Genomic DNA, 24,146 nt, shown 5'->3' on the forward strand with positions numbered 1-24,146 from the left:
TATTGTTGAGCCATGTATCCCGCATCTCGTAACTGTGCATTTGGTTTCTTTTTCCTAGGTGCAGAACTTGGCACTTATCCCTATTAAATTTCATTTTGTTGTTTTCTCCCCAGCGCTCCAGCCTATCATGATCACTTTGAATTTTGTTTCTATCTTCCAGGGTATTAGCTATCCTGCCCAATTTTATGTCATCTGCAAATTTGATCAGAATTCCCTGCACCTCCTCTTCCAAGTCATTAATAAAAAAGTTGAAGAGCACTAGGCCCAGTACTGAGCCCTGCGGTACCCCGCTCATTACCTCTCCCCAGTTTGAGAAGATCCCACTTCTGCCTTTGCCTGAACTCCCTTGAACTGAAACCTATTTGCTGGAACCTTGGCCTAGTTTACTACTTGGCCTTGTGGCCAGCCCTATCATTTAGGGCAGGGGTGGGCATCATGCAGGCTCCTTGTGGCCCCCGCCATTCCTCAGTGCTCCCCCCTGTGCCTATTTTCTTTTACTAGAGAAATAAGTGAGAATAGTTGCAGTTTGCCACCAAAATTTGGCAACAGACCACTATGGAGGCTTGGAATTCCCAAATTTAGCTTCTTTTCAAACTAGATTTGTCCATTTTAAGCCTCTGCAACTTTCCCCCCTTCCCCTGGCTTTTTTGTCTGGTGGCAGGGGAGTGTAGGCTACAGTAGTCTGGGGAGAATTGGCCCCTGGATCACTCAAAGTTGCCCATCCCTGCTTTATGGGTTAGGTATCAGTAGGGAGCATCAACCCCCACCCTGCCGCCCTTTGGAACTCATCAACATAGGATGCCGAGAGTTCCTGGGCTACGAATAAGGAGATGACGAATTCATGAATAAACAAATATCTTATTCTCTCAGGCAACGCAATATGGGGGTATAGTTGGACTGACCCACCTTGCAGAACTCTTGCAAGGATTACTGAGATATTGATTTCTTTCTTTCTTTTATTAAAAGTAGCCTTTCCACTACAGATTGCGCTGAAGGCTACAGGGCACTGTGCCCCAGAGCAGCCATGCATCATGGAATGGATATGCCTTGTTCAGCTGCTGTATGTCCAAGCGGTCTCGGAACACTCACTTGGCCACAGCCTGGAGCTCTGTGGCAGCAGGAGAGCCTCCGTTCTCTTCTGAGCTGGAGAAGGGTCCATAGATACACTACAGCTGGGCTGGGAACCCGAATTTTGTCAGGCTGGGAAATAGCATATGACTGTTTGAGGGGTTGCCCAAGGGAGCATCATGGTTGGATGAGGACAGGAACCCAGGTCTCCCTAATGCAAGTCCAGCGCTCCCAGACCATCATACCAGCTCTTAAGAAAAGGAGCCATCCTGGGAGCCTTTGGAACCTCTTTGCTCCCCTTCGGGGTCAACGAGTCAGCCAAGCTTGGGATAACTTGGCTCGTGTGCTTTAGTTCTTACTTCCTGAAAGGGCTGCGAGAAGACCCCTGGGTTGGCACGCCACCCCTGAGCTAGAGGCCAGCTGCCTCCCGGGCCAAGTTGCCACAGCAGTGCAGAGAGATGACTGGCAGCGTGCTGGGATTCTATTGACTGGGCAGGTCAGCTCCCCTCGTGAGCCAGAGGGGCACTGGCATTACTCAGCCATCCCAGCGACTTCCTTTGGCAGCTTTATTTGCCTGCTTTGTTGGCTTTTTATTTCCAGTCCGGAAAGCACCTATCCAGCAACAACGGCTGTGTGTGTAAAGAGAGGAGCCTTTTACCTTCCTGAAATAGCTGCTTGGCATATGATGGCTCCCTGCCCTGAGGCTGGAAGAAAGCATAGATGCATTTCCTCACTAAATCCTCCCAGCCGGTCCGGCCCGCTGCTCTCAGGGAACTGGTGTCGATGGAGATGATTTTACCTGAGTGGAGAGGAATGGAAACAGACATGTTAGAACTGGAAACGCAAATGCAGAGCAATAAAGGAAGTGGATTTAACAACAGATCTTGCACCTGTCTATGTATCTGCCCAATCACTGTAAACGGGCCTCAAACCCCCATCTTGTGACAGTTAATAGGATTATCCTCCATGAATTTCTCTAATCCCCTTTTAAAGCCATCCAAACTGGTAGCCATCACTAGTCGTGTGGTAGAGAAGTCCATAGTTTAACTGTGTACTGTGTGAAGTTAAATCCTTAGTCCTCATCTGCAGATGAACAGCCTAAATGCCAAAGTTTAAATACGTGTAACTGCACATACTTGCATTCATCTCTCGTTACCCTTGTCTTTCCCATGTCCCCCAGGCTACATGCAGGGACCTGACTTTTGCCCATATTAAAATAAGGTAAAATAAACAGAGCGATCTTCGTTGATAGGTGGCCACTGTCTTTTCTCCTCCCCTCCCTTGCTCACTGCCACTGACCCCACACATCTTTCTACTCCTTGTGATGGTGGCAGCCACATTTCCTTATGAAATTCTGCACGGGCAAAACCTGGATGTGTCCGTGCAGCCTTCTCCAGTCTGGAAGAGAATGGAGGCTCTCCTGCTGATGCAGAGCTTTATATGTACATAGCAACGGCAGGCTGTGGCCCAGTGAGTGCTCTGAGACCTTTGGGATATAAACCAGCTGCTCCAAAATAAAGCATCTCCATTCCATGACGGATGGCTGCCTGTGGTAGGTCAACACTCCCCCTGCACTCTGGGGCCAACAGTCTGGTTATCCCCCAAATGGTACCTGTAGTATCTTGCTTGGTCATGAAAGACTCTGATGTGACAGGGGCTGTGGAGCGAGGTAATCTGCGTGCGATGCATATCAGACAGGACTGCAAATCTGCAGTGAACAGAAGAAGAGCAAGGTTGGAGGTGGGGAAGAAGAGATACAGGGTGAGAAGGGGTGGGGGATATTCATCACCATCATCTATTTATTTGCATGCCGCTTTCCCACAAAATTGTGCCCAAAACGGCACACAACATAACCAACGAACAACAGTAAATATAATTCACAAGGTATCAAACAACAATAAATATAACAATATTAAAAAATGAAATAGAAACAATTACAAATAGCCATAATGTTGGCAGATAAAATACATACTAGAAATATCAACACATACAATATCCAATAGAATAGTATTGAATATAGAATAGTAAACGAATCCAGCAACTGAGCACTACAGGAGAGAGAATAAAGCACAATACAGAAATATTAAAAAAATAAATAAATCTCCATTGCACATGAGGGTTCTCCACAATTCGCCTACAAGCACAGATTGGCATCCACACCTCTCTTGTGACCACCTTCCTTCCTCCCAGATCTCACCTGCGCCTCTAAACAACAGACATTGGTACAGGCATGTGAACAAACTTCCCCCTTTTCACTTCCCTCTTCCACGCCCCCCCCCACTAATATTGCCCCTCCCTCCTCTTTCCCATGCCTGCCATCTGTATTAGATCCCCCCGCCCCATCTACCACATAGCAGGCATGCTGGCATGAATTCAAAATGACACTTCTCAAAGAGTAAAGCAGGCCCTCCCCAAAGCAGTTGCAGACCTTTGCCAAAAGAGGCACATGCTCTTCTTGGCCTCTTTTTTTTAAATGAAGAATTTGCTTTCCCCATAACCTGAAAAGGGAACATTGAAACAGTGACTCTGTCTGGGATTTCGTGTGAGCGCCAGTATTAGCTGTTCCTGGGATACATCCCAGCAAATACACAGTTAGAGATGTGGGGCTAGAGGAAGAATATAGGAACACAGGATACTGCCTTATACGGAGTTAGACCCTGGATCTAGCCCAGTACTGTCAACATCTAGCCCAGTACTGTCAACACTGACTGGCAGCAGCGGCTCTCCAGGGTTTCAGGCAGGATTCTTTCCTAGCCCTACCTGCAGATGCCGGGGATCTAACCTGGGACCTTCCGCATACAAAGTAGATGCTCTGTCACACTGAGCTATGGCCCCTCACATAGTAGTTAATGGAGGAGAGGGAGAAGGTGGTAGCGAGATGGGGCTTGCACAGGAGAGCTTTGCAGCGAGGTAGTGCCCCCCGTCTTCAGACATGGGATGAGAGCACGACCAGCCAGCTGAGCCACTCATCGCTGTTAATTTGGGGAAGAGCCCAAACGGTTCTCCCCCCGCTCAGCTTAGGGAAGACCACAGGAGCCACGTCTAGGCCAATGCCTTTCTACATTTTGCAGTGAAAAGCAGTAGTGTTTGAGCTGAACTCATCATAGCAGCTATTTCCAATAAACGACTGAAAGGTTGTTTGGAGAAGGAGGATTGGCACAGGGCGTGCATGTGTTTCACGCTGTTTGGGGAGAATTAATTCTAAGGCCATTTGGATCTGGCAACACTGTAAAATAAAAGACAGCAGCAAAAGCCAACAGCTATCAGCTCTGGGCAAAGTATGTGCTCATAAACCCCTCTGTGATTTATTCCTTCCAGTCATGATCTCCTGTGTAAGCTGCAATGGATTAATTCAGCTAATGCACTGGAACGAAATGGCGGTTACAGAGAGATGAGCCCAAAGTGTTCTGCTGAAAAGCCTCTTTGGCATTCTGGGGCTGAACCAGAGCACAGGTACGTATCAAGATTCCAAACCTGGACCCAGGGGCACATCTAGACGTGCCTTTTACTCCGGGGCTGGTGCGAGTGGAGGTCCTTTTGATTAGATGATGCAGTCCCCACCTTGCAATCTTCCGTGGTTTCCACCCGGAAAATGTGGATTTCCAAGGTGTAGTTTTCCTCCGAATTTTTCAGCTGCTGCGGCTTCACCGCGGTGGAGTGTGCTGACTAACTATCCCTCGGGGTGACCGCGTGGTTTGAGGTGGGCGTGGAATGGGCGGTGAGTGACAGTGTGACGCCTTTTTCCTCCTCCCCTCTCGTCCCTCTCTCACGCCCCAGTCGCTTCCCATCCTGCCCGCAGTTGCGATTGGAGAGGGGATGGGAGAGGGAAGCAGCGCTTCATGCTGCCGCTGCGAACAACTGCGTCCTTCTTTGCCGGGCGCCGTTGTTCGCAGTGGCGGCGACAGCACTCGGCGGGCTCCTGCACCGCAGCAAAACTGCGCAGTAACTAGCCCCCGTATATCTAGGTCGTTGAGCATCCACGGTGCAGGAGCTGTGCAGTTCCAATGATGCAACAGACCCAGTCGGCACCATGTAGATAGGGCCCAGGTCTCCAAGGCACAGGCATCCAGCATCCAGGCAGCTTTCCACCTCCTGCGGTACTGAGGGACTTGAGCAAGCTATAAGACTTATCAAGTGCTCCTGGGGTCAAACTGAGGATGTGGGTGAGTGGTGACAATCAGGGGAGATACCCCTGCAGAACACCCCCACTTTTTTGTTTGCAGTAAGATCCAAAGGACTTTTTGTTTGTTTCTGTAGCAGCTGGTTCACACAACCCCAAAATGATCTTGCCAGAGATAAGGGTCTGCCAGTATTGGGAAACATACAGGTATGTCTTCTGCCCCTTCCTGTATGTAAGGTGATGTGAAGGACAGGAGTTCCTTGCGAGTGCAACTAGCAGAAGGAAAGAGCAGAAGTGCAGTGGACCGCCTGGCACTCCTGCTCCTGCCTTACTCGCCTTTCACTCATCTTGCAGTGCAAGGGCTGCACGCTCCACAGATTGTACAGCTCACACACCTGAGGGTGAGCTTGTGGGCTTTGTGTCGAGCTGCAGGCATCACAAGAGCTGCTGCAAAGTGAGCAGGAAATGCCGCAGGGAGAAATCAAGCCCTTGCAGAGCTGCAGTCCCCTTGCAAGAAAAGTCCCGCAAGAGGATAATTTGTCGCTCCTCTCCAGAAATGCAAAGCAGCACAAGCAAGAACTCTTTCCCTCTCCAAACAAGCTCCCCTCTCTTTCTACCTTCGCCTTCCTCCTTGATCAGTTTCGGCTGGGACACCGTGAAGCACTGCATGACCTCGTAACGCTGGCGGGCCTCCTGGTTCTCTGCACCGGGCTCGTCTGGGGGACGGATCAGCATTCTGCAGTTGAAAGTATGGCTGTTGCGTCGGGTGGATTCTTGAGGCCAAGGGACTCCATTGACTGCAGAAGGATAGGAGGAAGAGCAAGGAATCCTTGTAAAAGGTTTTGAAAAAGTGGATGTGCAGAAGAGCAGAGCCTGGGGACTTGATAGAAAGACTGAGAGTCATGATTACACCCCCACCCGCACATACACACACAACCCCCTTATGGTTGTATGAACATATGAAACTGTCAGATTGTGTAAAAGCCTTGGGCCATCTACTGTCAGACCATTATCTCTAGTGCAGTACTGCGTTTCTACACCACTTAGCAGCAGCTCTTGAAGGTCAAGGCAGAGGTCTTTCTCCAGCGTGGTTACCCAGTTTCCACCAGGGATTGAAGCTATGACATTCTGCCTGCAAAGCATATGCTCCACCACTGGGCTATCACCTCTTCCTTGCATTTCTCTGTCTTCTTCACATGACTATGTCTTATAGTCAAGACAACAACATTCAGATTGATAGCATTGTTCAAATCATGCATGCAGCTTATCGTACAGTTTGTGGTCCTCAGATACATAAATAACTGAATGACTTTGTCACAATGACATTCGCAGAAAGGAGCCAATGATTTCTGCCAGGTCTGAACACAAACAGTAAGGAGTAAGAAGATGGTGTACCCTAAGCATTATCTCGTCATCTGAGATGTAAAACCTGCACTATACATGCGCCATCTAGAATTACCGAGATAATGTATCAGAAGCACTTTGAACAAATGCAAAAAACACTGTATTAATAAAATTATTATTATTATTACTACTCCAGAGCAGATTAGGTGTCTCTCCTGGGAATCACTGTGGATCTTTTAACATAACCCAAGCTGCCAAAATGAAGCTTGCTAATTTTTCTACAGCTTTTCCACACGCTCAAGTTGTAGAACATTGTTACTACCACGCAGTGGATAGCGAGTGGGCCACATCAGGGCCTTCACGACCCCCCAACCAGCTTCCTCCCACTGGCATTGCTCTACAATCTCTTTGTGTTGCCAGCAGAGGCTGTGCCAGTCCCGATTTCGATGATTCCCTAAGCTTCACGCACATCCAGATATGCACACGCTGCCTGTCATAATGGTGAGGCCACCAGCAGCCAACACAAGCAGCAGACGCATGGGAGAGACAACAGCAGAGGAAGAGTTGGTCTTACTGAATTTGTCTTTTCAGGTCATTCTCAGGTAGTGCAGCTGCACTGAATCATAACTATTAAATGCTACATATCTGAGATTTAATATTGCTGCATGTTCATGCATCCCAAAATTGTGCAATTTCTTATTTGATGCTTTGGTTGTGGGCTGTTGGAATTGGGACACAACCTCTACCAGTTCCTGGCATGTGTCATTTGGGCTTTTTTCTCCTACTTCTGCTGAGGGACCTGAAAGAGACACATCCTGGGACGGGATTCATGCTGGTGTGGTGACACAACCAATTAAATGTGAGCATTGCTCATATGAACATCCGGAGCTGTCTTGTATCAACCCAGTCCACAACCTGAGATCCTTTTAACTGGAGATGTTGTGGATGGAACCTGTACCTCCATGACACAAAATCCCTTTCAAGTAGGGATGCCAGGGACAGAATCTGGGAGCATGTACATGCAAAGGATGTATTATGCCACTGAGCTATGGTTCTTCCACAATTCCCTCCTTCGATAGTCACATTTGAATTAAATGTAACAGTTCCCTTGGCAACCATATCCACAAGTTTAAAACCCCCCATGGTCAGTACCAGCAAGGAGTGTTCTTTGCATCACCCTCCTAAAAAACAGCATGGGAGAAAACTTGTCCAGCTCCTGCATTAAAGAGAAACCTGGATTTTATGATTCTCTACAGGAAACTGGCTGGTGTGTGTTTTTAAATGCTGCGATGACATTTCACAAAACATTAAACTTCATCTACACACGAGTGTGCGCTGCAGTAAGCTAAAATCAGTTTAAGACCTGATTAAGTGAAATATTGATTTAAGCCTGCCTTATATTTGAATTAGCTTAAGTCAGTTTCATATTGAATGGAGCTAATTTGATACAAGCTATGCCAAAATCAATGTTAAGGTGCTGTATGCAGAGGGTCTGGCACTGGCTTAAATGGACAGATTTTGAAAATGGCAGCATTTGTTAAAGGGCGCACTTGTTGTGTGTTCGCTTTAGATCCTGTCCAGCCGAATGTGCTTGCAAAGCGTCTAAGGGCCTCTAGAATATGAGATCACAGGTCCTACGGGGAAGGTGAACCAAGTGTGCTCAGGAGGACTTTCCCCCACGTTCCGCGTGACAAAAGAACCCCCAGCCAGAGTTGCCACACCAGTTACTAGGAGATTTGGCCATCTAGCTCTGCACTGATTAGCTAGCAGCCCATTGAACTGGCAAAGGAAACTGCATAACAACGACATTTGTATCAAGGCTTTCCTCCAAGGACCTCAGAGGGAGTGTACTGTTAATCTCATGACACCCCTGTGAGGGAGATCAAGCCCAGTTAGACTGAAAGACAGCAACTGGCCCAAGCTTCATGGCTAAGCCAGGATTTGAATCCAGATCTTTCTGGCCCAAATAAAAGACTCAATCTACTGTATCACACCAACTTCCATATACTGCTGTGCATCTAAGCATATGACTATATGCTATAGAGCAGTAGACTTAGGACCCATCCTATCATGCACTGGGAGGCACTCTTCTGAACGTTTTGCCATATGGTGGCAGTGCTCCTGTTGTGACCAACCTTAAGCCAACAGGACCCACCAGGCAATCGAAGACCAAAGCTGTACTGCTCAGGTGGGGAATGGGTGGCTCTCCAGATGTTGATGGGCTGGAACGCCTATCGGCTCTGGCCAACACAGCCAATGGTGAAGAATGATGGCAGCTGCAGTCCACCAACATCTGGAGGGCCACAGGTTCCCCATCCCTGCTGTAGAGTATATGAGCAGAGAGGAGCAAAGCCCTCTTCAGAACGTTCCTCATCTAATCTGCCTGGCTGCAGCAATCCCTGCTGATATAAATGCTGCGAAGTGATGGGTTGGGGGCTGCTAGTTCAGGAAGAAGCTTCCCTCTTGCGGGTGCTCCTTGAGCCTCTGCAGTGGGAACTCCTGGCATTTCAGTCCAGCTGGGTGCCGCCACCCCCACAGCCCTCCTTGTCTGTTGCTCCCACAACTCTGCTGGTGCTGACGGTTCTGGCTCACGGGATTCATCCCCACTGAGAGCAACCCTTCTGCTGAATCCCAGCCCCCTGCTCACGGAAGCCTGCACACCATGGCTCTTTCCAAGTATGGCACTCCTGACACATGATGCTCTGACAGCATTCAGCCTTGTCTAACTACTGGTATGTAGGTGTGTGCACATGCGCACATCATGCGTAGGGGTAAATGTCTGTGTGCATGGCCTCCAGTGGATGGAGGGACCCAGGCAATGAGATTCGCCATTCCCATCTCTGCCCTCACCTTCCACCCACCCCACACAGTTCCCAAGGGCACCTGCAGAGTGAGTAGAGGGTGAGGCATGAAAGGTCCCCTTCTACCTGCCCCACTCTCTCTAACCATTACAAATTATCACAAGTCACCACTCGTTCTACATGGAATGCTCAGCCTGCTGCTGCTGGTTTCCCTTCCACTCCAGAGAACTGTAATTTCTACCTTTGCAGCCTTCAGCAGACTCCCGTCCTGACAGGAGGCAGCAATGAGAGTTTACTGGGTCAGCGGCTCGTCAACTAATCAGGCTTTAGCTAATAGGCCATAACTTTGATAAATGGAGTTGTGTTTAGCAAGAAGAGCCTTATCACCGAGTCGATTAAACACTGGCAAGGTTGACAGGCCACAGATATGACCTTCCTTGAACAAAGCATCGGTCCGTGAGCAGCAGCAATCCCCTTGATTGAAACCAGCCATGCACTCATTGCACCATGACAGTCAGGAACTGACCAAGGAGCATCTTTTGCACCTGCAGTCACAGGTTTCATCTGCTGGTTAGGTTAGCACTTAGCAAGCACCTCATGTTTTTAGCCTCTCAGCCTCCACAATGGCAGAAAGCAAAGCTTTTACATCTGTTGGGGTTTCTGGTTGAGTAGTCAACTGAGGTTCTTACTGGGAATCACATTATGATGCTCTTGAGTAAGCATATTATTCAAAAAATGAGCTTAAATGCAGATTAAGTGACACGCATTTGGAATGACAGTGAGCAAGTCATCGGTAGGATTAAACCGGATCCCACTTGCAAAACAGAGCTGCCTCCTAATCTCCCCAACCACCCTGCTTACACTCTCGGGTGCAGCTTGCACCGATTCTACTGCATCTTCCTAGTAGCACTCCACCAACCAAGTCAAAGCTTCAAAAAGCCAGGAGGAAATAAACACCTGCAAATGTATTGCACAAAGTGGCTGCACAGGTTTGTGTTGCCAAGAAAGGAGGGTGCCATAATCGAGATAGTGACACCTGGCTTCCCAGTCATCTTTTCCCCAAACTAAACAGTCTCAGCTTCTTTAGCCTTTCTTCACAAGTAAAAGTCTTCAACCTTTTGAGCTCATTGAGAAAACTTGACCCTTCTAATTAAGGGTCTAATTCTAATTTTGACCCTTCTAGCATCTTTTAGCTTCCTTTTAATTAATGCCTTCATTTTTGAGAGTCCCCTTTTTGAGATGAAAAAGGACGGTGCCACGGCTGTTTCCCATTCACACATGAGCTCAATTTGAACGTGCTGGGGTCACTGCTTGCAAGCTGCCTAGATCATGGACACTGCTTAGGAAGCCATGAGGAGTCGCCTGTTGCCTTGGCTGCTCCCTGACTAACTATTCCAAGGCAAAATTACTTTCTACAGTATCTAGAAAAGTCCACCCATTGTTGTGACCTGAAGTCTACATTGATTGAACTTGCTATTGAATGGCTTCACTGATTCACTGGCATCTTTGGGAGAGGATGGGTGAGTGGGGGCCAGGAAAGCCAGGTGGCTTACCAAGTGACTTGGGCAGCAGGTTCTTGACGAATTCAGCATGGTCTCCCACATGCAAGATGCTGTAGACGCTGGTGTTCATGAGCTCCTCCTGGTTGTAGCCCAAGTAGCTGGTCACATTCTCAGAGACAAAGACAATCCGTCCTTCACGATTCACAACAAAGAAGAAGCCGTCAAGTGCCTGTGGGCCCAGAAGAAAAAGGAGAACAATCAAGACCAGTGCTGTGTGGGGCAGTGCAGTCTTTGGCTCGTGCCCCTCCCAAGATGATGTCATTAACATCACGGGAGCCTCCCCAAGCGTAAGGCTGTTAGGAGAAAGAAGGGCTGATAAAGGGGGCTATTCCAGGGCCCCACGTTGATCAACATGGGATTGCACTATGGAGTCATCATCAGTGCTGACCCTGTCCTCTTCTCTACTAGAGAGGGATGAGCAAGGGCGGGAGGTTGCTGCTGGGAATTGGGGTCCTCACAACTTGTCAAACCGCTGTTGGTGGGCTGTTGGGAGGTGATTCTGCTTGGAAACAAGCAACACATGCCTTACTCACCTTGGTTCCCAGAGAACCACTGGGTTCCCAGTGCCACTTTCATCAGTGGCAGTAGGATGTGGTCCCCACAGTGTTCCAGAGAGGAGCAATGAGCCCCCCCCAAAGTTGCCCGCCCTTGCAGTAGAGGGATTTGCATATTCCATATGTGACTATATACATGTGTATATAGTCTCAGTGGGTCTCAGTGACTTCAGCAGGGCATTGTATGAGTAGCAGGTCCAGCTAACTAGGTCAGTCAATTTCATTTTAGGATGGCAACGTCTTCAGCTCTGGTCTGCATCCCACTGGATCTGCTGAACCTCCAGAACTAGCCCACAAAGCCCCTACTTTTCTCCTGCTCATTGCATCTGTGCTGTTCTTTGCTCTCCAAGGGGCCTGATACAACATGTCTCTTGTAACTGGCATGTTTTCTTATGACACACAGCATTCCCAGTGTATAATGAGGGGAAATGGCTGCTAGCCTAGGACTGGTGCTCCCACAGCCATCATATCCCTGGGACAGATGATGACCTACAGGGCAGATAGGTAAAGGGGTGGGGGGCTGAGCAACTCTGGTCTTGATGTTCAGCAGGGATGGTGTAGATTTTGGATTTCAAGCTCCTTTTCTACAAGCCCAGCTTGTGTTGAAAAGAAAGAAAAATAGATGCACTCTTCAAACATTTAAAGTCTGAAAGATCTAGATGGGACTGGCCCAAAAAATATTCTGTTGCCAGAGATGGGACGTGCAAATGGAACTGCCTCTACCAATGAACTTGGGTGCCTCTAGATTTAGATGGAAGATCTGGAACAGTTGCACTGTCAGAGGAAGGGAGGGAGGGGGGAATGGTGAGCAACATCGAGTAAAGAGGCATGGTGGATTTCTGATGGTTGTATGTTTTTTCAAACCGGTTGAGAAGGTCTCCCTTGGGTATGCTTCAGAGATGAAGGGGTTGATGAAGGCCTGTCCATTTATAATGTGAGACTATATATTCATAGGCGCAACCACCCACGCGTGCATAACATCTGGCAACATTTGTTCCCTCTCGGGTAGAACGGATTGCCTTGCTAAGCAGGCAGACACAATTTACTTGGCTTTACACTTGTTTATTTTTTCCATTGGAATTGCCTCTTCCCCATCCTGCTACATTAGCTGCTGGAAACAGGAAGCAATTTCAACCCACCCCACCCCCCTCCAAAAACTGGCCCATGACATCTGCAGTTTCCCTTAGTCACAGCTGTTGCCGGTTGCTAAGCAACCAAAGGCTTCTGCACCACATGCTCTCCCCATGGAAAGGGGCTGCTAGTGGAGGAGAGCCAAGACAGTTCCTGTCTGCACTAAAACCCTCTCGCTTCCCTCCCCTCCCCCACCTCACTTAACTTTCTGCTGATTTCAGCACATCTTCCAGCCCCACCATAAAAACCAAGTGCTGCGTGTTTTTAAGGTATTTAGGAAAGGAAAAGCGGCATGAATAAGTCAGGCAGGAAATACAGTGGGCAAAAGGAACAGGGTGAATCAGCATCTCAGAAATGGTATCGGGTGTAAATCAATCTCAGTTCCATTAACGCAGCCTGCCTGATGCCTAACCCATGTGCAACTTGTACTGAATAATCCTTTTCCGGAAATTAGGAACAGGGCCCCTGCCTCTCTGTTGAGTATCCTAAATTGGACAGCAATAAAAAATGCGCACACGCGCTGCTGTGTTCTGAAAGGCGGTAGGTGAGCAGGGAACATGGATCACAAGGAGTAACAACTTGCTAACAAGCCACTGGGCTTTTCCTGAAGGCAGTCCTGGGGGGATAATGTGACATTTTCGCAGCACTTGCCACGTCTGCCACACTCTCTGTCTACACATTATGGAAAGGGAGCACTCCAGCCTTTTGAAATTGTAGGCACTGTGCACTCCCGCTCCAAGCGGGAGGAACGGGAAACAACAGAAGAGGAAAACATTGAGAATGGGTGTGGTGCTCATAAGTGAGCAGGGGTGGGACTTGTGACAGGTCTCACAGTGTCTGTTCTTAGAAGGGGATTAGCTCAAGATTGCAAGATAACTTAATGGGACATCCAGGTTCAGAGGAAGTGTACCTCGCAACACCGGTTGCTGAGGCACAAACTGCAGGAAAGACTGTTACCTTCCTGCGCTACTTGTAGGTTTTCCAGAGGCCTCTGGTTGGCCGCTGTGGGAAGCACAGGGCTGGATTGTCCTTCCCACAGGTCTGATCCAGCAGGGTCTTCTCAGGTAGTGATGTCACAGGCAGCATCCAGCAGGTGTACAAGACACTAAGATCACCATTTGCACCCCCACAGCAAAATACCTACAGACAGCTGTTAAAGCAGGGGTATGGACCCTCAGGCCCAGGAGCCAAATCCAGCCCCTCGGGTTCCCCAGACAGTCACGTTCTTTCCCTGACCACCAGCAGTAAGGGCTTTGTTCCTGGCAGTAAGAACTTTACGTGAAAACATGCTGGCCTTCTGGGTCTTTTTGGCCCTACTCCTTTTGCCCCACCCACCTCTGGAAGCCCCTGAGAACTTCTCTGAACTGTAATTTGGCCCTGGGGATGGAAGAGATTCAACACTCCTGCTGGTAAAGGGATTTTAGTGCCTCCTGCACAGACAGGAGCCTTTAGCATAACAGGCAATTTCCAGCCTAGCCAGGTCTGTTTGCTTCTCTTTACTTGGGCCAATGCATTTGAACTTTACACATACATTGCTGGGTTTTGTTTATGTTCCAAGGCAGATTGCTTTAATCTTATGCACGTGCATTATACTTCTGAAAGACTGTGTAAAAAATTGCATCATACCTCAAGATGTGGAAGGGCCACCATAGAGGATGGGATGAGGGAGGAAACTACCTTCTTTTTAGAAAGGGTAAAGAGCTGGAGGTCTCATTTGCTCATCTCGGTAAGCCAGCATTCAGGATGCAGACTTTTGTTCCTGCTTGGCTTCTCCTGCTAGTACAAGTGGGTAAACTAACCAGATTTGGAAAGCTTACCATGATGTTTCAATCCAGCTTCTGGTTTGTTGCACCCTTTAAAAGCTAGGATCATAAACCAGGGTTTGTTCTTGGCTTACAAATCCTGGGCTGGTTGGGAGCAACATACCAGGAGACTGGGCTCGAACATCTTGGTAAGCTTTTGAATTCTGGTTAGTTTACTCACTTATGCTCATAGGAGGAGCCAAGACTGAGAGAACAGGCTGTGTGCAGGAGCAAGCAGCTTGCTCACAGTAAGCCGAAGGGATGCTCTGACTTGGATCCCTGCACTGAGCAGGGGTTGGACTCGATGGTCTTATAGGCCCCTTCCAACCCTACTATTCTATGATTTGCCAGAATCCAGGTTTACCATGTTATGTGAACTGGATTGTCTTTGGTTAATTTTTGTGAACCGCTCAGAGAGTTTTGCCTATGGGGCGGTATAGAACTATAATGAATGAATGAATGAATGAATGAATGAATGAATGACTATGTGAACATGCCCAAAGAGTTGTAGTTTCAAAAAGAGAACAACAACAAAAACACCTGCCAAATGTAGGACAGCCAGAAACAAGTCCTTTTATGCTTGTACTCTGCAGAGGCTGAACTAGGTATCAACAGGTCCTATTTCTCCACAAATGTGTTCATGCACTTCATTTTCATCCTGTAACACTGCCAGGTTCTAATCCAAACATCCTACCAATTTATCTGGGCTGATGTTAGGCTAACTGACCTGAAATTTCCTGGTCAACCCTAGATCTCTTTTTAAAAATCCCTTCCCCCTGCAACCACGAGTACTAGAAACATATTATTATTAGTAGCAGCAGCAGTAGTAGTAGTGGTGGTGGTGGTGGTGGTGGTAGTGGTGGTGGTAGTAGTAGTAGTAGCAGTATTGCTGGGATTCACACAAAGGATCTATGAAAGAACCGCCTCAAAGATGTCTTCTAGATTTAAAGCACAGCTTGGTACACTTAACCCATTTGCATGAACCCTTTTTCTAACCTATTTTGCAAATATTAGAAAGACAGGGCTTCACAGCCCCTTGCAGGAGCCCCAATTCCCACTTTCCAGCTAATCTTAAAGGAACAAACCTCCCTGGTTTTTAAAAGGTCAAGGCATTATGAATAGAGAAAAGCGTATTCCTGCAGACTACATGGAGCAGCTGCTTCCTTAAGCACATACCTCCAGGAGAAGAGGCCCCAAGGACTCTTTCTCAATCACTCCTTGACTGCTGGATGAGATATCGGACTTCTGGACATCATCATCAGCTGTTTTTTCTGCAACACAGAAGAAGACACGTTTCGCTCAAAGGGAATTCACTTTCAGTTTCAAGTATGTCTGAGCTGTTCCAAAGAATCTGTACAGAAAGCAGAACAAACACTTAAATCACTTTTGCGAATAAAGCCATGGACTAGGAACATGAACAAGGAAAAAGAGAAAACCAACCAAGGGGGAAGCATGGCAGGGTTGAAACACAGCCAGTGGGGAGTCCTTGTTTAGAAACAACAGCGGTAGATCCCTTGGCCCCAAAGAGGAGTCTGTCAGGTATGGCTCAGGTAGAGAAAGTAAAAAAGTGACCCAGGGTTAGGAATGGGAAAGTCGGTTGAAGCTGAGACATGGCTGGTCCAGTGATGAGGAGATGCCGAGGTCAGGCAGGTCCTGGAGTGACAGCTGGGTGGGGAACGGAAGGGGCATCAGGAGATGTCAGGATGGGCAGACTTGCATGAAGTTGGACCCAGTCACTTTTTGTTTCTGTGGAAAGGATTTGTTCATACTTGGGGGCTGACTGGCCACCCTACTGAGAATGGGAAGGAACCTTGCCCACTTTGGATTGCCTAGTGGTACTTCCCCTTTGCGTCTTCTACACTACATGGTTTGGATCAGCAGCATGAGCTCTCTCTGCAGGTGACCACCATGCCATGGCTGCTTTCTGCTTGTGGCACATGATGGACTGAAGCAGACAGATTTATCTGGGGGCGGCTGAAAGGATTCAGAGTCCTCCCTGCAGCTGAGGGGTGTCTGGGGGAGGAGGCTGCTTTTCGTGCCTTACAGCTCTGCGATTTAGAGTGAGCTCATAGAAACACAACTCACTGCCTTCAGTTCTTGCCTCTCTCCCAGCTGCTCTTCTTAGAGCATTTTGCACTAAGAGGGAGAGACACAGATGGAAAACACACTTATGAAGCAGCAGGCACACAATGCACGAGACAGGACAAAAGATTTACCTCCCCTGAAACCAGCCCCTGGGCCTGGAGCACAGTCCAGGATAAGGCTGTCTTAGAGTGAACACTCATTCCTCTCTTTGGTCCCATCACCAACTTCATAGACTCGCTGCTTCGGGATAAGGCAACGCGTTCCCATTCTAATCCTTTAATTGGGCTGTGGAATCCTCCTCCGAGTTGAGCAAAATAGTTTCATATAGCACTTCCAAGTCTATTATTCAAAAGGATTAGCGGGTGGAAAGAGGTGCCATTGACTCCCCTGTTGTGCCTGGAGCACTTTCCATCCCTTGGCTTCAGGAACTGGGGGCATTCAAAGAAGAAGTGTCTTTGCTAAAGCAGAGCTAAGACCAGGAAGAGTAAAAAATGCTACACCTCCAGCCCCCAAACCAAGCCTCAGCTTTAATTTAACACATACTTCCTTATACATTTTAGTTTTTATGGTCAAAGTGGCAATCTGACAAGTGTTTTAGTACATTCCAGCATCTGAAGCACCTCTCCGTCGGCTCTGGGCAGAATTGGAAACCCAGGAGTTGTGGTGTGTGTGTGTGTGTGTGTGTGTGTGTGTCTGGGGCCAGCAACAACAAATGGCAGAGATCACCTATTGGTCTGTCAATGGTGACGACAGTGACACTCCCTTGCCTTTCTCAGTTTGTCTAGGAAATTTAGAAACTAGTCTAAAACTAACGGGGCAGATGGTGGTGTATCCCAAAAGCAAAATGGGAGGTTCCCTCCCTCCTCCTGCCTCCAAAAGATGCCTCGCTGCCATCTATGCCTACCATTTTAGTCAAATGCAAAAATTCCAGCCAGCATGAGACCTTAAAAAGTAGCTACAGTTATGGCAAATCTAGGGAAGGCATAATAATTAAAACCATCTCCTATCCAGTGGGATACTGAGAGACAGAGCTGAGAAGGCAGTCATCTTTCTGGGTACCCATGAACCTGATACACAGCACCATAGCCAGGTCTCCCATGGAAGGAGCAATGCCTTTTGGTAGTTGCTCCAAGGCTAAAGAATGACCTTCTGGATTAGGTTTGTCAAGGCCCTTCTCTGTTAGATTTGCACAAAAAGTGCCACACCCAGGGCCTCTCACAGGTATATGGCAGCTGAAGAAGGAAAGGCAGATAGTGCTGGCTTTATATCAGCTGAGATTGCTGCGCCACTTAAGTCGTGGACAACAGAGCAAGGTGGTCGGAACAGTTACTGTGGGCAGCATATACACAGAAGCAGGGAAGAGCAAGACGCAAAATCCAGAAGTCAGCCATAAGTAGGGAAGAGCAGGAATTGAGAATAGGACAAATGCTCCAAGCGAAGTATAGCTGCTCTGAAGAGAACACAAGGGCGGAGATGCACAGAGTTAGGCCAGCACCAAGACAGAGGATCCACGGAACATGCCAATGCTTGTAGCCTTTTCCCCCTGGGCTTTTTAAGAGAAAGAATGAAAAATAAGAACAAAATAGCTTCATTTCAAATCAGCCAGAAACACAGCATGGTGCCTTCACTGTCCTTTACAAAGAAATTGTTTCAGATCACAACAGAGGGGAAGAAAAGTGGCTCGCTTGCCCCTGACTTTCAGTGTAAATTAAAACTGCACAGCCTCCCTTCCCCATCCCATTATTTCCAGCTCAGATTGTAAATACTGGAATTTGAAGTGTGGCCCTGGAAAATCCTTCCCCCAGAACAGGCACAGCAAGGCCCACCCGCCTTCACACTCCCAGAAGCAGCCCCTCTGCCACACGAACAATGAACCAGGGGGATCTCCATTAGGGAGCAGGTGCCTCGGCCTTTTCATCTAGCAGGCCCTGCCCCATGACACACGATGCACTGGGGTGAAGCATGCAATCCAAGGGAGTTCTATAAAAATGAGATGTTTTGCTGTGCTCTGTCATATGCAACAGAGATGGGGAACCTGGGGCCCTCCAGATATTGGACTCCCACCAGCCCCAGCTGGCCAATGGTCAGGGATGATGGGAGTTATAGTCCAACTTCATCTGGAGGGTCCCAGGTTCCCCATTCCTGATGTACAAAAAAGCAGGAAGAGGTCACAGCAGCCTATAGAGAAGCACCAGGGCTGTGCCCCCAGGGACCTCATCCAAATTTCTCTTGCAGGCAAACAATGGTTATCTGAACCCCGTGACAAGTTGTCAAGTAAGTAGGACTTACTCCAGTGTCTCAACACCCTCGTGTTGTGCGTTTATTCCACATTATGGCTGGTGGGGACAAGGAGACACACAGCATGGTGACACCAGGCAATGGGCAATTTTTTTCTACACATTATTGAGGTGGAGAAGTCAGTGGCAACCCCACGTTTCTTAAAATATACGGTTCAGCCCACAGGAGAATTGAGATGTGTTTGAGTGTTGCCAGTGTGTACCTCCGCCACATGCTTGTCCCTATTTCTGAGGCTGATGGGTAGTCATTAACCACCATCACCACCCCTTCACTGAGCATGAGTGAGTGGTAATGCAGGAAGCCAGAGTCCTCCCAGTATAAAGCTTCAATGAAGCTTTATGAAGAACAACTGTTGCTCGCTTTAATTCCCTGTTACCTTTCCCTCTCGCTTTTCTCTCCCTTCTGTCTGTCAACCTCAGGACTGCAAGTTCCCTGGGGCAGGGAACTGTCTTTTCATGCCCATGTTACTCTGTAAAACACCATACGTGCGGATGGGGCTCTTCCATTAAACATGATTGTTACAAAAAAACACATGGGAAGGGGCGCAGCTGCAGAGTACCTGCTTTACATACAGAAGGTCCCAGATTCAATCCATGGCACCTCCAGTTTAAGGTTCTCAGGTAGAAGGTGGTTGGAAAAACATCTCTCTGAGACCCTGGAGAGACGCTGCCAGTCAGAGTAGAGAACACTGAGCTGGATGAACTAATGGAACTTTTCTACACGAGGCTGTTAATTGAGTGTTAGTCCGCTGCATCTACTTTTGGTTTCGTGGCAGAACTGAGATCCGAGCACTACACAAGCAGCATTTCTTTTCCTGCTTTTCTGCTACAAAACCTCTAGGTGGCACTGTGGTATAACACAACAGCACAAATACAAAAGAGAAAAAGACGGTTGCTTTAACTTTAAGAATTAAATGCCACATTTTCCCTGCTTGCTGAAAGTGCTGGTTAGTCACGGAAGTGAAACTGGAGGCTCATGACGTCATCTAAAGAACCCATAAACAGCCGTGGGTAGGGAATGATGAGCACACTATAAATGCTCTGTGTAGTCTGGTCTGGTATTAAGCCCCCTGTGTTCCTAAAGGTCCACTGATATACATCTTTCTCATATGTAGGAGGGATTCTGCCTTCTCCTCACTCACACATTTGCTCAACTTGTAACTCTCCATTCTTGTTTCTTTGTCTACTCTCTCACATCATCTCATACAATTTTTTGTTGTGTCTGCTCCCCGCCCTGCCCTACCAGCCATAATGGTAGCTAAGCAAAGTCCTTAGTTGTGAAGCCTGTGGGGATAGGGGAGCAAGAGGCTTCCCAAGCAAGTCAGGCCCCTGAGAAGAAGCCACTCCCCAAGCTGTCCTCAATGCAGGCAAATACGTCAGACACAACCAGCCCTGGAAGGACTACATCTCTCCCTGCCATCCCCATTTGATCCAGTACTCTGGTCCTGGCACAAGAAAGCCGAGTAGTTTCAAATCTATTTGTTCAGGGTGGGGTGGAGGGTATCCGTGTGGCTAGAGGACTCCCCTGCCAGCCTGGCCAATGGTCAGGAATGCTGGGAGTTGAAGCCCAAAACATCTGGAGATCTACTTTCTGCCCACCCTGAACATGTCACCCTGATCTGCTAATTTCCACCTGCAGGATTTTTCTTGTATGGAGGAGAATTTGTTCATGTGAGGTCCCTCTTGCAATCTCAAGACGTACAACCCAGAGCACCAGTGGATCACCTTGCCTGCTGTTTGTGAGAACCGGCATATGGGATAACCCGACTACGTGCAGGGGGCCTCCAGGTCCCCAGCCAATTGCTTCTCCTCTCTTACCACCTTGTTTATTCTCCTCTACCTCCCCAATCACATCCCACCACAAGGATCTGACTCCTAAGCCTCCTACCATGCTCTTAGTCTTTGACACAACAAACAAACTAATCCTGAAAGTAAAAAATGGGTTTCTGCAAGCCAAAGTATATACATTTAAGCACCAGATTAAGACCTACTTTTCCAGCAGGCACTTAATCTTTAATCTGTTGTTCTAATTATTAATTTTACTGCTGGCTCCTTAAACGTCTTAACCTTTTAAATGTTTTAAATGTTTAATATTATGTTACTTTGATAAGCTTACTGCATTTTTTGTTTGGTTATTTCGTTGTTGGGTGGGGGTGGGGGTCTTTTATGCTTGCACACTGCCCTGAGGACATTTACCATTTGGGTGGTATACAAATCAAACAAATAGTCACAATAACAAAGCATAAATATATACACACGGCAATGTTCAGGATTTCTGGCTCCAAGATTCCACTGCACTGAACTTCAGCTCATTAAAGAAGCTCCATCTCTCAGTTATGGTCCTAAAAGGGATGATGGCCAACTCGAGTTGCAAGGCATGCCTGGGAACTAAAATGCACGGGCCAGATCGACTGGCAAAGTCTGGAAAGACCTCAGGGTGGTGGTAGTGGAGGTTTGCTTGTGAAAAATTGTCTGCTCTTTATGGCAGTCCCCACTGGACGTGCTAAAGATACAGGAAAGAGCAAAAACCTACATGCCCAGTGCATTCTGTCAGGAGCTTAAAATCCAGCTGTATGTTACTTCATTTCTGTGAAACGTTTCCTTCACTTTTCATTTCTTAGTAATTTTTTCATAGTGCTCTTCAAGCAAATTACTTTCCAATCTTTCTTTTCAGAGGGAAGTTCAGATTTCACTCCTCTTCCCATCATGCTTTCCGCCAGGTGAATATGTATGTCTCCCTTCAGACCTTCTGCGCAATACACCAAGCTCAGGGGTGGAACTAGCCAGGAGAAAGATTCTGGGGTAACAGCCGATGCACAACTCTCCCCTTCATGTAATCTACTTTGACTGGCAGCAGTTTCTTGGGGCATTAGGCCACTCTCTCTCTCTCTCTCTCTCTCTCTCTCTCTCTCTCTCCATGTTACCTATGATCCTTTTAAACAGGAGATGCTAGGGGCTGAACTTTTCTACATGCAACACCTGTGCTCTGCCACTCAGCTATTTTTTTTAAATTTGTTGCATTTATATTCTGTCTTTCCTCCGAGGAGCCCAAGATGGCTCCACCTTTCTATTTTATTCTAACAACCCTGTGAGGTAGGTTAGCCTAAGAGTCAGTGAAAGGCCCGAAGCCACCCAGCAAGCTCCATGGCAGAAGACAGAAACAAAATTCAAAGTGATCTGGATAGACTGGAGCGCTGGGCAGAAAACAACAGAATGGCATTTAATAGGGACAAATGCCAAGTTCTGCACCTAGGAAAAAGAAACCAAATGCACAGTTACAAGATGGGGGATACGTGGCTCAACCACACTACGAGCGAGAAGGATCTTGGAATTGTCGTCGATCACAAGCTGAATATGAGCCAACAATGTGATGTGGCTGCAAAAAAGGCAAATGCTATTTTGGGCTGCATTAATAGAAGCATCGCTTCCAAATCCCGGGAAGTACTAGTTCCCCTCTACTCAGCACTGGTTAGGCCTCATCTGGAGTACTGTGTCCAGTTCTGGGCACCACACTTTAAGAAGGATGCAGACAAGCTGGAGAGGGTTCAAAGGAGGGCAACAAAGATGATCAGGGGACTGGAAACAAAGCTCTATGAAGAGAGACTGAAAGAACTGGGCATGTTTAGCATGGAGAAGAGAAGACTGAGGGGAGATATGATAGCACTCTTCAAGTACTTGAAAGGTTGTCACAGAGAAGAAGGCCAGGATCTCTTCTTGATCATCCCAGAGTGCAGGACACGGAAGAATGGGCTCAAGTTACAGGAAGCCAGATTCCGGCTGAACATCAGGAAAAACTTCCTGAGTGTCAGAGCAATACGGCAATGGAACCAATTACCTGGGGAGGTGGTGGGCTCTCCCACACTGGAAGCCTTTAAGACGAGGCTGGACAGCCATTTGTCAGGGATGCTCTGACTTGGATTCCTGCATTGAGCAGGGGGTTGGACTCGATGGCCTTGTAGGCCCCTTCCAACCCTACTATTCTATGATTCTATGATTCTATGATTCTATGGCCAAGTGGGGACTCGAACCCAGGTCCCCCCAGTCCCAGGTCAACACTCTAATCAATACACACCCCACTGGCTCTCAATGGCCCTCCCCTTATGTCGCATGATTGAAAAAAACACCTTCAGAACATGTTTCAGTTCACATTTTACTGAACTTGAGCTGCTGAGTTCAAATTCAAATGCAGGTTTGAAGGAAGGACTTTCTTCACACAATGCTTAATTAATTTTTGGAACTGGCTGCCACAAGATGTGGTGAACGTTACTGGCTCAGAAGGTCATTCATTCATTCATTACATTTCTATACTGCCCCAAAGCTGAAGCTCTCGGGAAATCTGGACAAATTTATGGAGGGGGGTGGAGTCTATCAAGAGCTATTAGAAATGATGGCTATATGGAACCTCCATTTTCAATGGCCATGCTATCTGGGGATGATGGGAGTTGTAGTCCAACACATCTGGAGGGCACCAGGTTTAGGAAGCCTGGCATAAATAGAAACCAAAGAACTTGCCCCAGAAGAGCAAAAAGAAGCCATTTCTAAGTATGACCATTCAGGAACTGTGTGAACAGTCATACAGCATCAGTGCCTTATGAAGCGGAAAAGGCTGTTTGAACTGTGATAAGGAAAATTCTGTATCATGGATTCAGCATAGAAGTGATGATTAGTGATCTCCTGCTGATGTACTACTTTTTAAAGAAAACAATTACTAATTACACATTCACATTTCTTTGCAGTGATTCATCCAGAGATGGTTAGTTTCACACCTATTAAAGAACCAAGGCCCAATGAGGCTTTTCCAGTTCCCCCTCAATCATTTTCATGACCTTGGTAAGCACATAAAGCGCTGGATGCGCCCAATCTTGTCTGATCTTGGAAGCTAAGCAGGGTCAACCCTGGTTAGTACTTGGGATGGGAGACCGCCAGCTTCCTGCACTGAACCGGGGGCTGGACTCAATGGTCTTGGCCCTTTCCAGCCCTATGATTCTATGATTCTAGGTAAGGAATTAACACATCCAGAGATTCTACAGATGGCTACCCCTGGAAATCAAGGCTTAGCTCCAGACATCATGGTCAAACCATGCCTTGATCATTGTGAATGGGCTTCGTGACCATGGCCTTTGAGTCCCTCCCTCACTTCCTGGTTCGTAGGAAATACAGTTTGCCGTAACATCTGAGTTGGTTAAATTATGGTTACTACAAACAACTGTTTGCCTCGAAGCCAGAAGTGGAATTCCAGCCGAAAACTGTGCTTTCCAATTCTGGTTTCATGGCAAATGTATTTTTTATTTACAAAATTTATAAACCACAAGAGTCCAGTATAGGTGTAGGACAGGCATGCTTCAACCTATAGGCAACTGCCCCAGCTGGACTCCTAATCTA

The 24,146-nt window shown here is 47.6% G+C and overlaps 1 protein-coding gene across 15 annotated transcripts in view; it reads right to left on the bottom strand.

Moving 5' to 3' along the window:
- The window catches only part of NCOA1 (nuclear receptor coactivator 1), a 406,595-nt gene that overhangs the window by 55,036 nt on the left and 327,413 nt on the right, over positions 1 to 24,146 (bottom strand). For all 15 annotated transcript variants that reach the window (XM_084829475.1, XM_084829481.1, XM_084829477.1 and 12 more), the window contains 5 exons: positions 15,559 to 15,653; positions 10,887 to 11,064; positions 5,806 to 5,985; positions 2,681 to 2,776; positions 1,727 to 1,867 (listed from right to left, as the gene is read on the bottom strand). In XM_084829475.1, coding sequence (XP_084685601.1) covers positions 1,727 to 1,867; positions 2,681 to 2,776; positions 5,806 to 5,985; positions 10,887 to 11,064; positions 15,559 to 15,653 — 690 coding nt within the window. The remainder of the gene's footprint in view (positions 1 to 1,726; positions 1,868 to 2,680; positions 2,777 to 5,805; positions 5,986 to 10,886; positions 11,065 to 15,558; positions 15,654 to 24,146) is intronic.

This window comes from Heloderma suspectum, chromosome 1 (assembly GCF_057233095.1).
Source record: "Heloderma suspectum isolate Gila_16-S chromosome 1, 16-S_ref, whole genome shotgun sequence".
In the NCBI taxonomy this organism is placed as follows: domain Eukaryota; kingdom Metazoa; phylum Chordata; class Lepidosauria; order Squamata; family Helodermatidae; genus Heloderma; species Heloderma suspectum.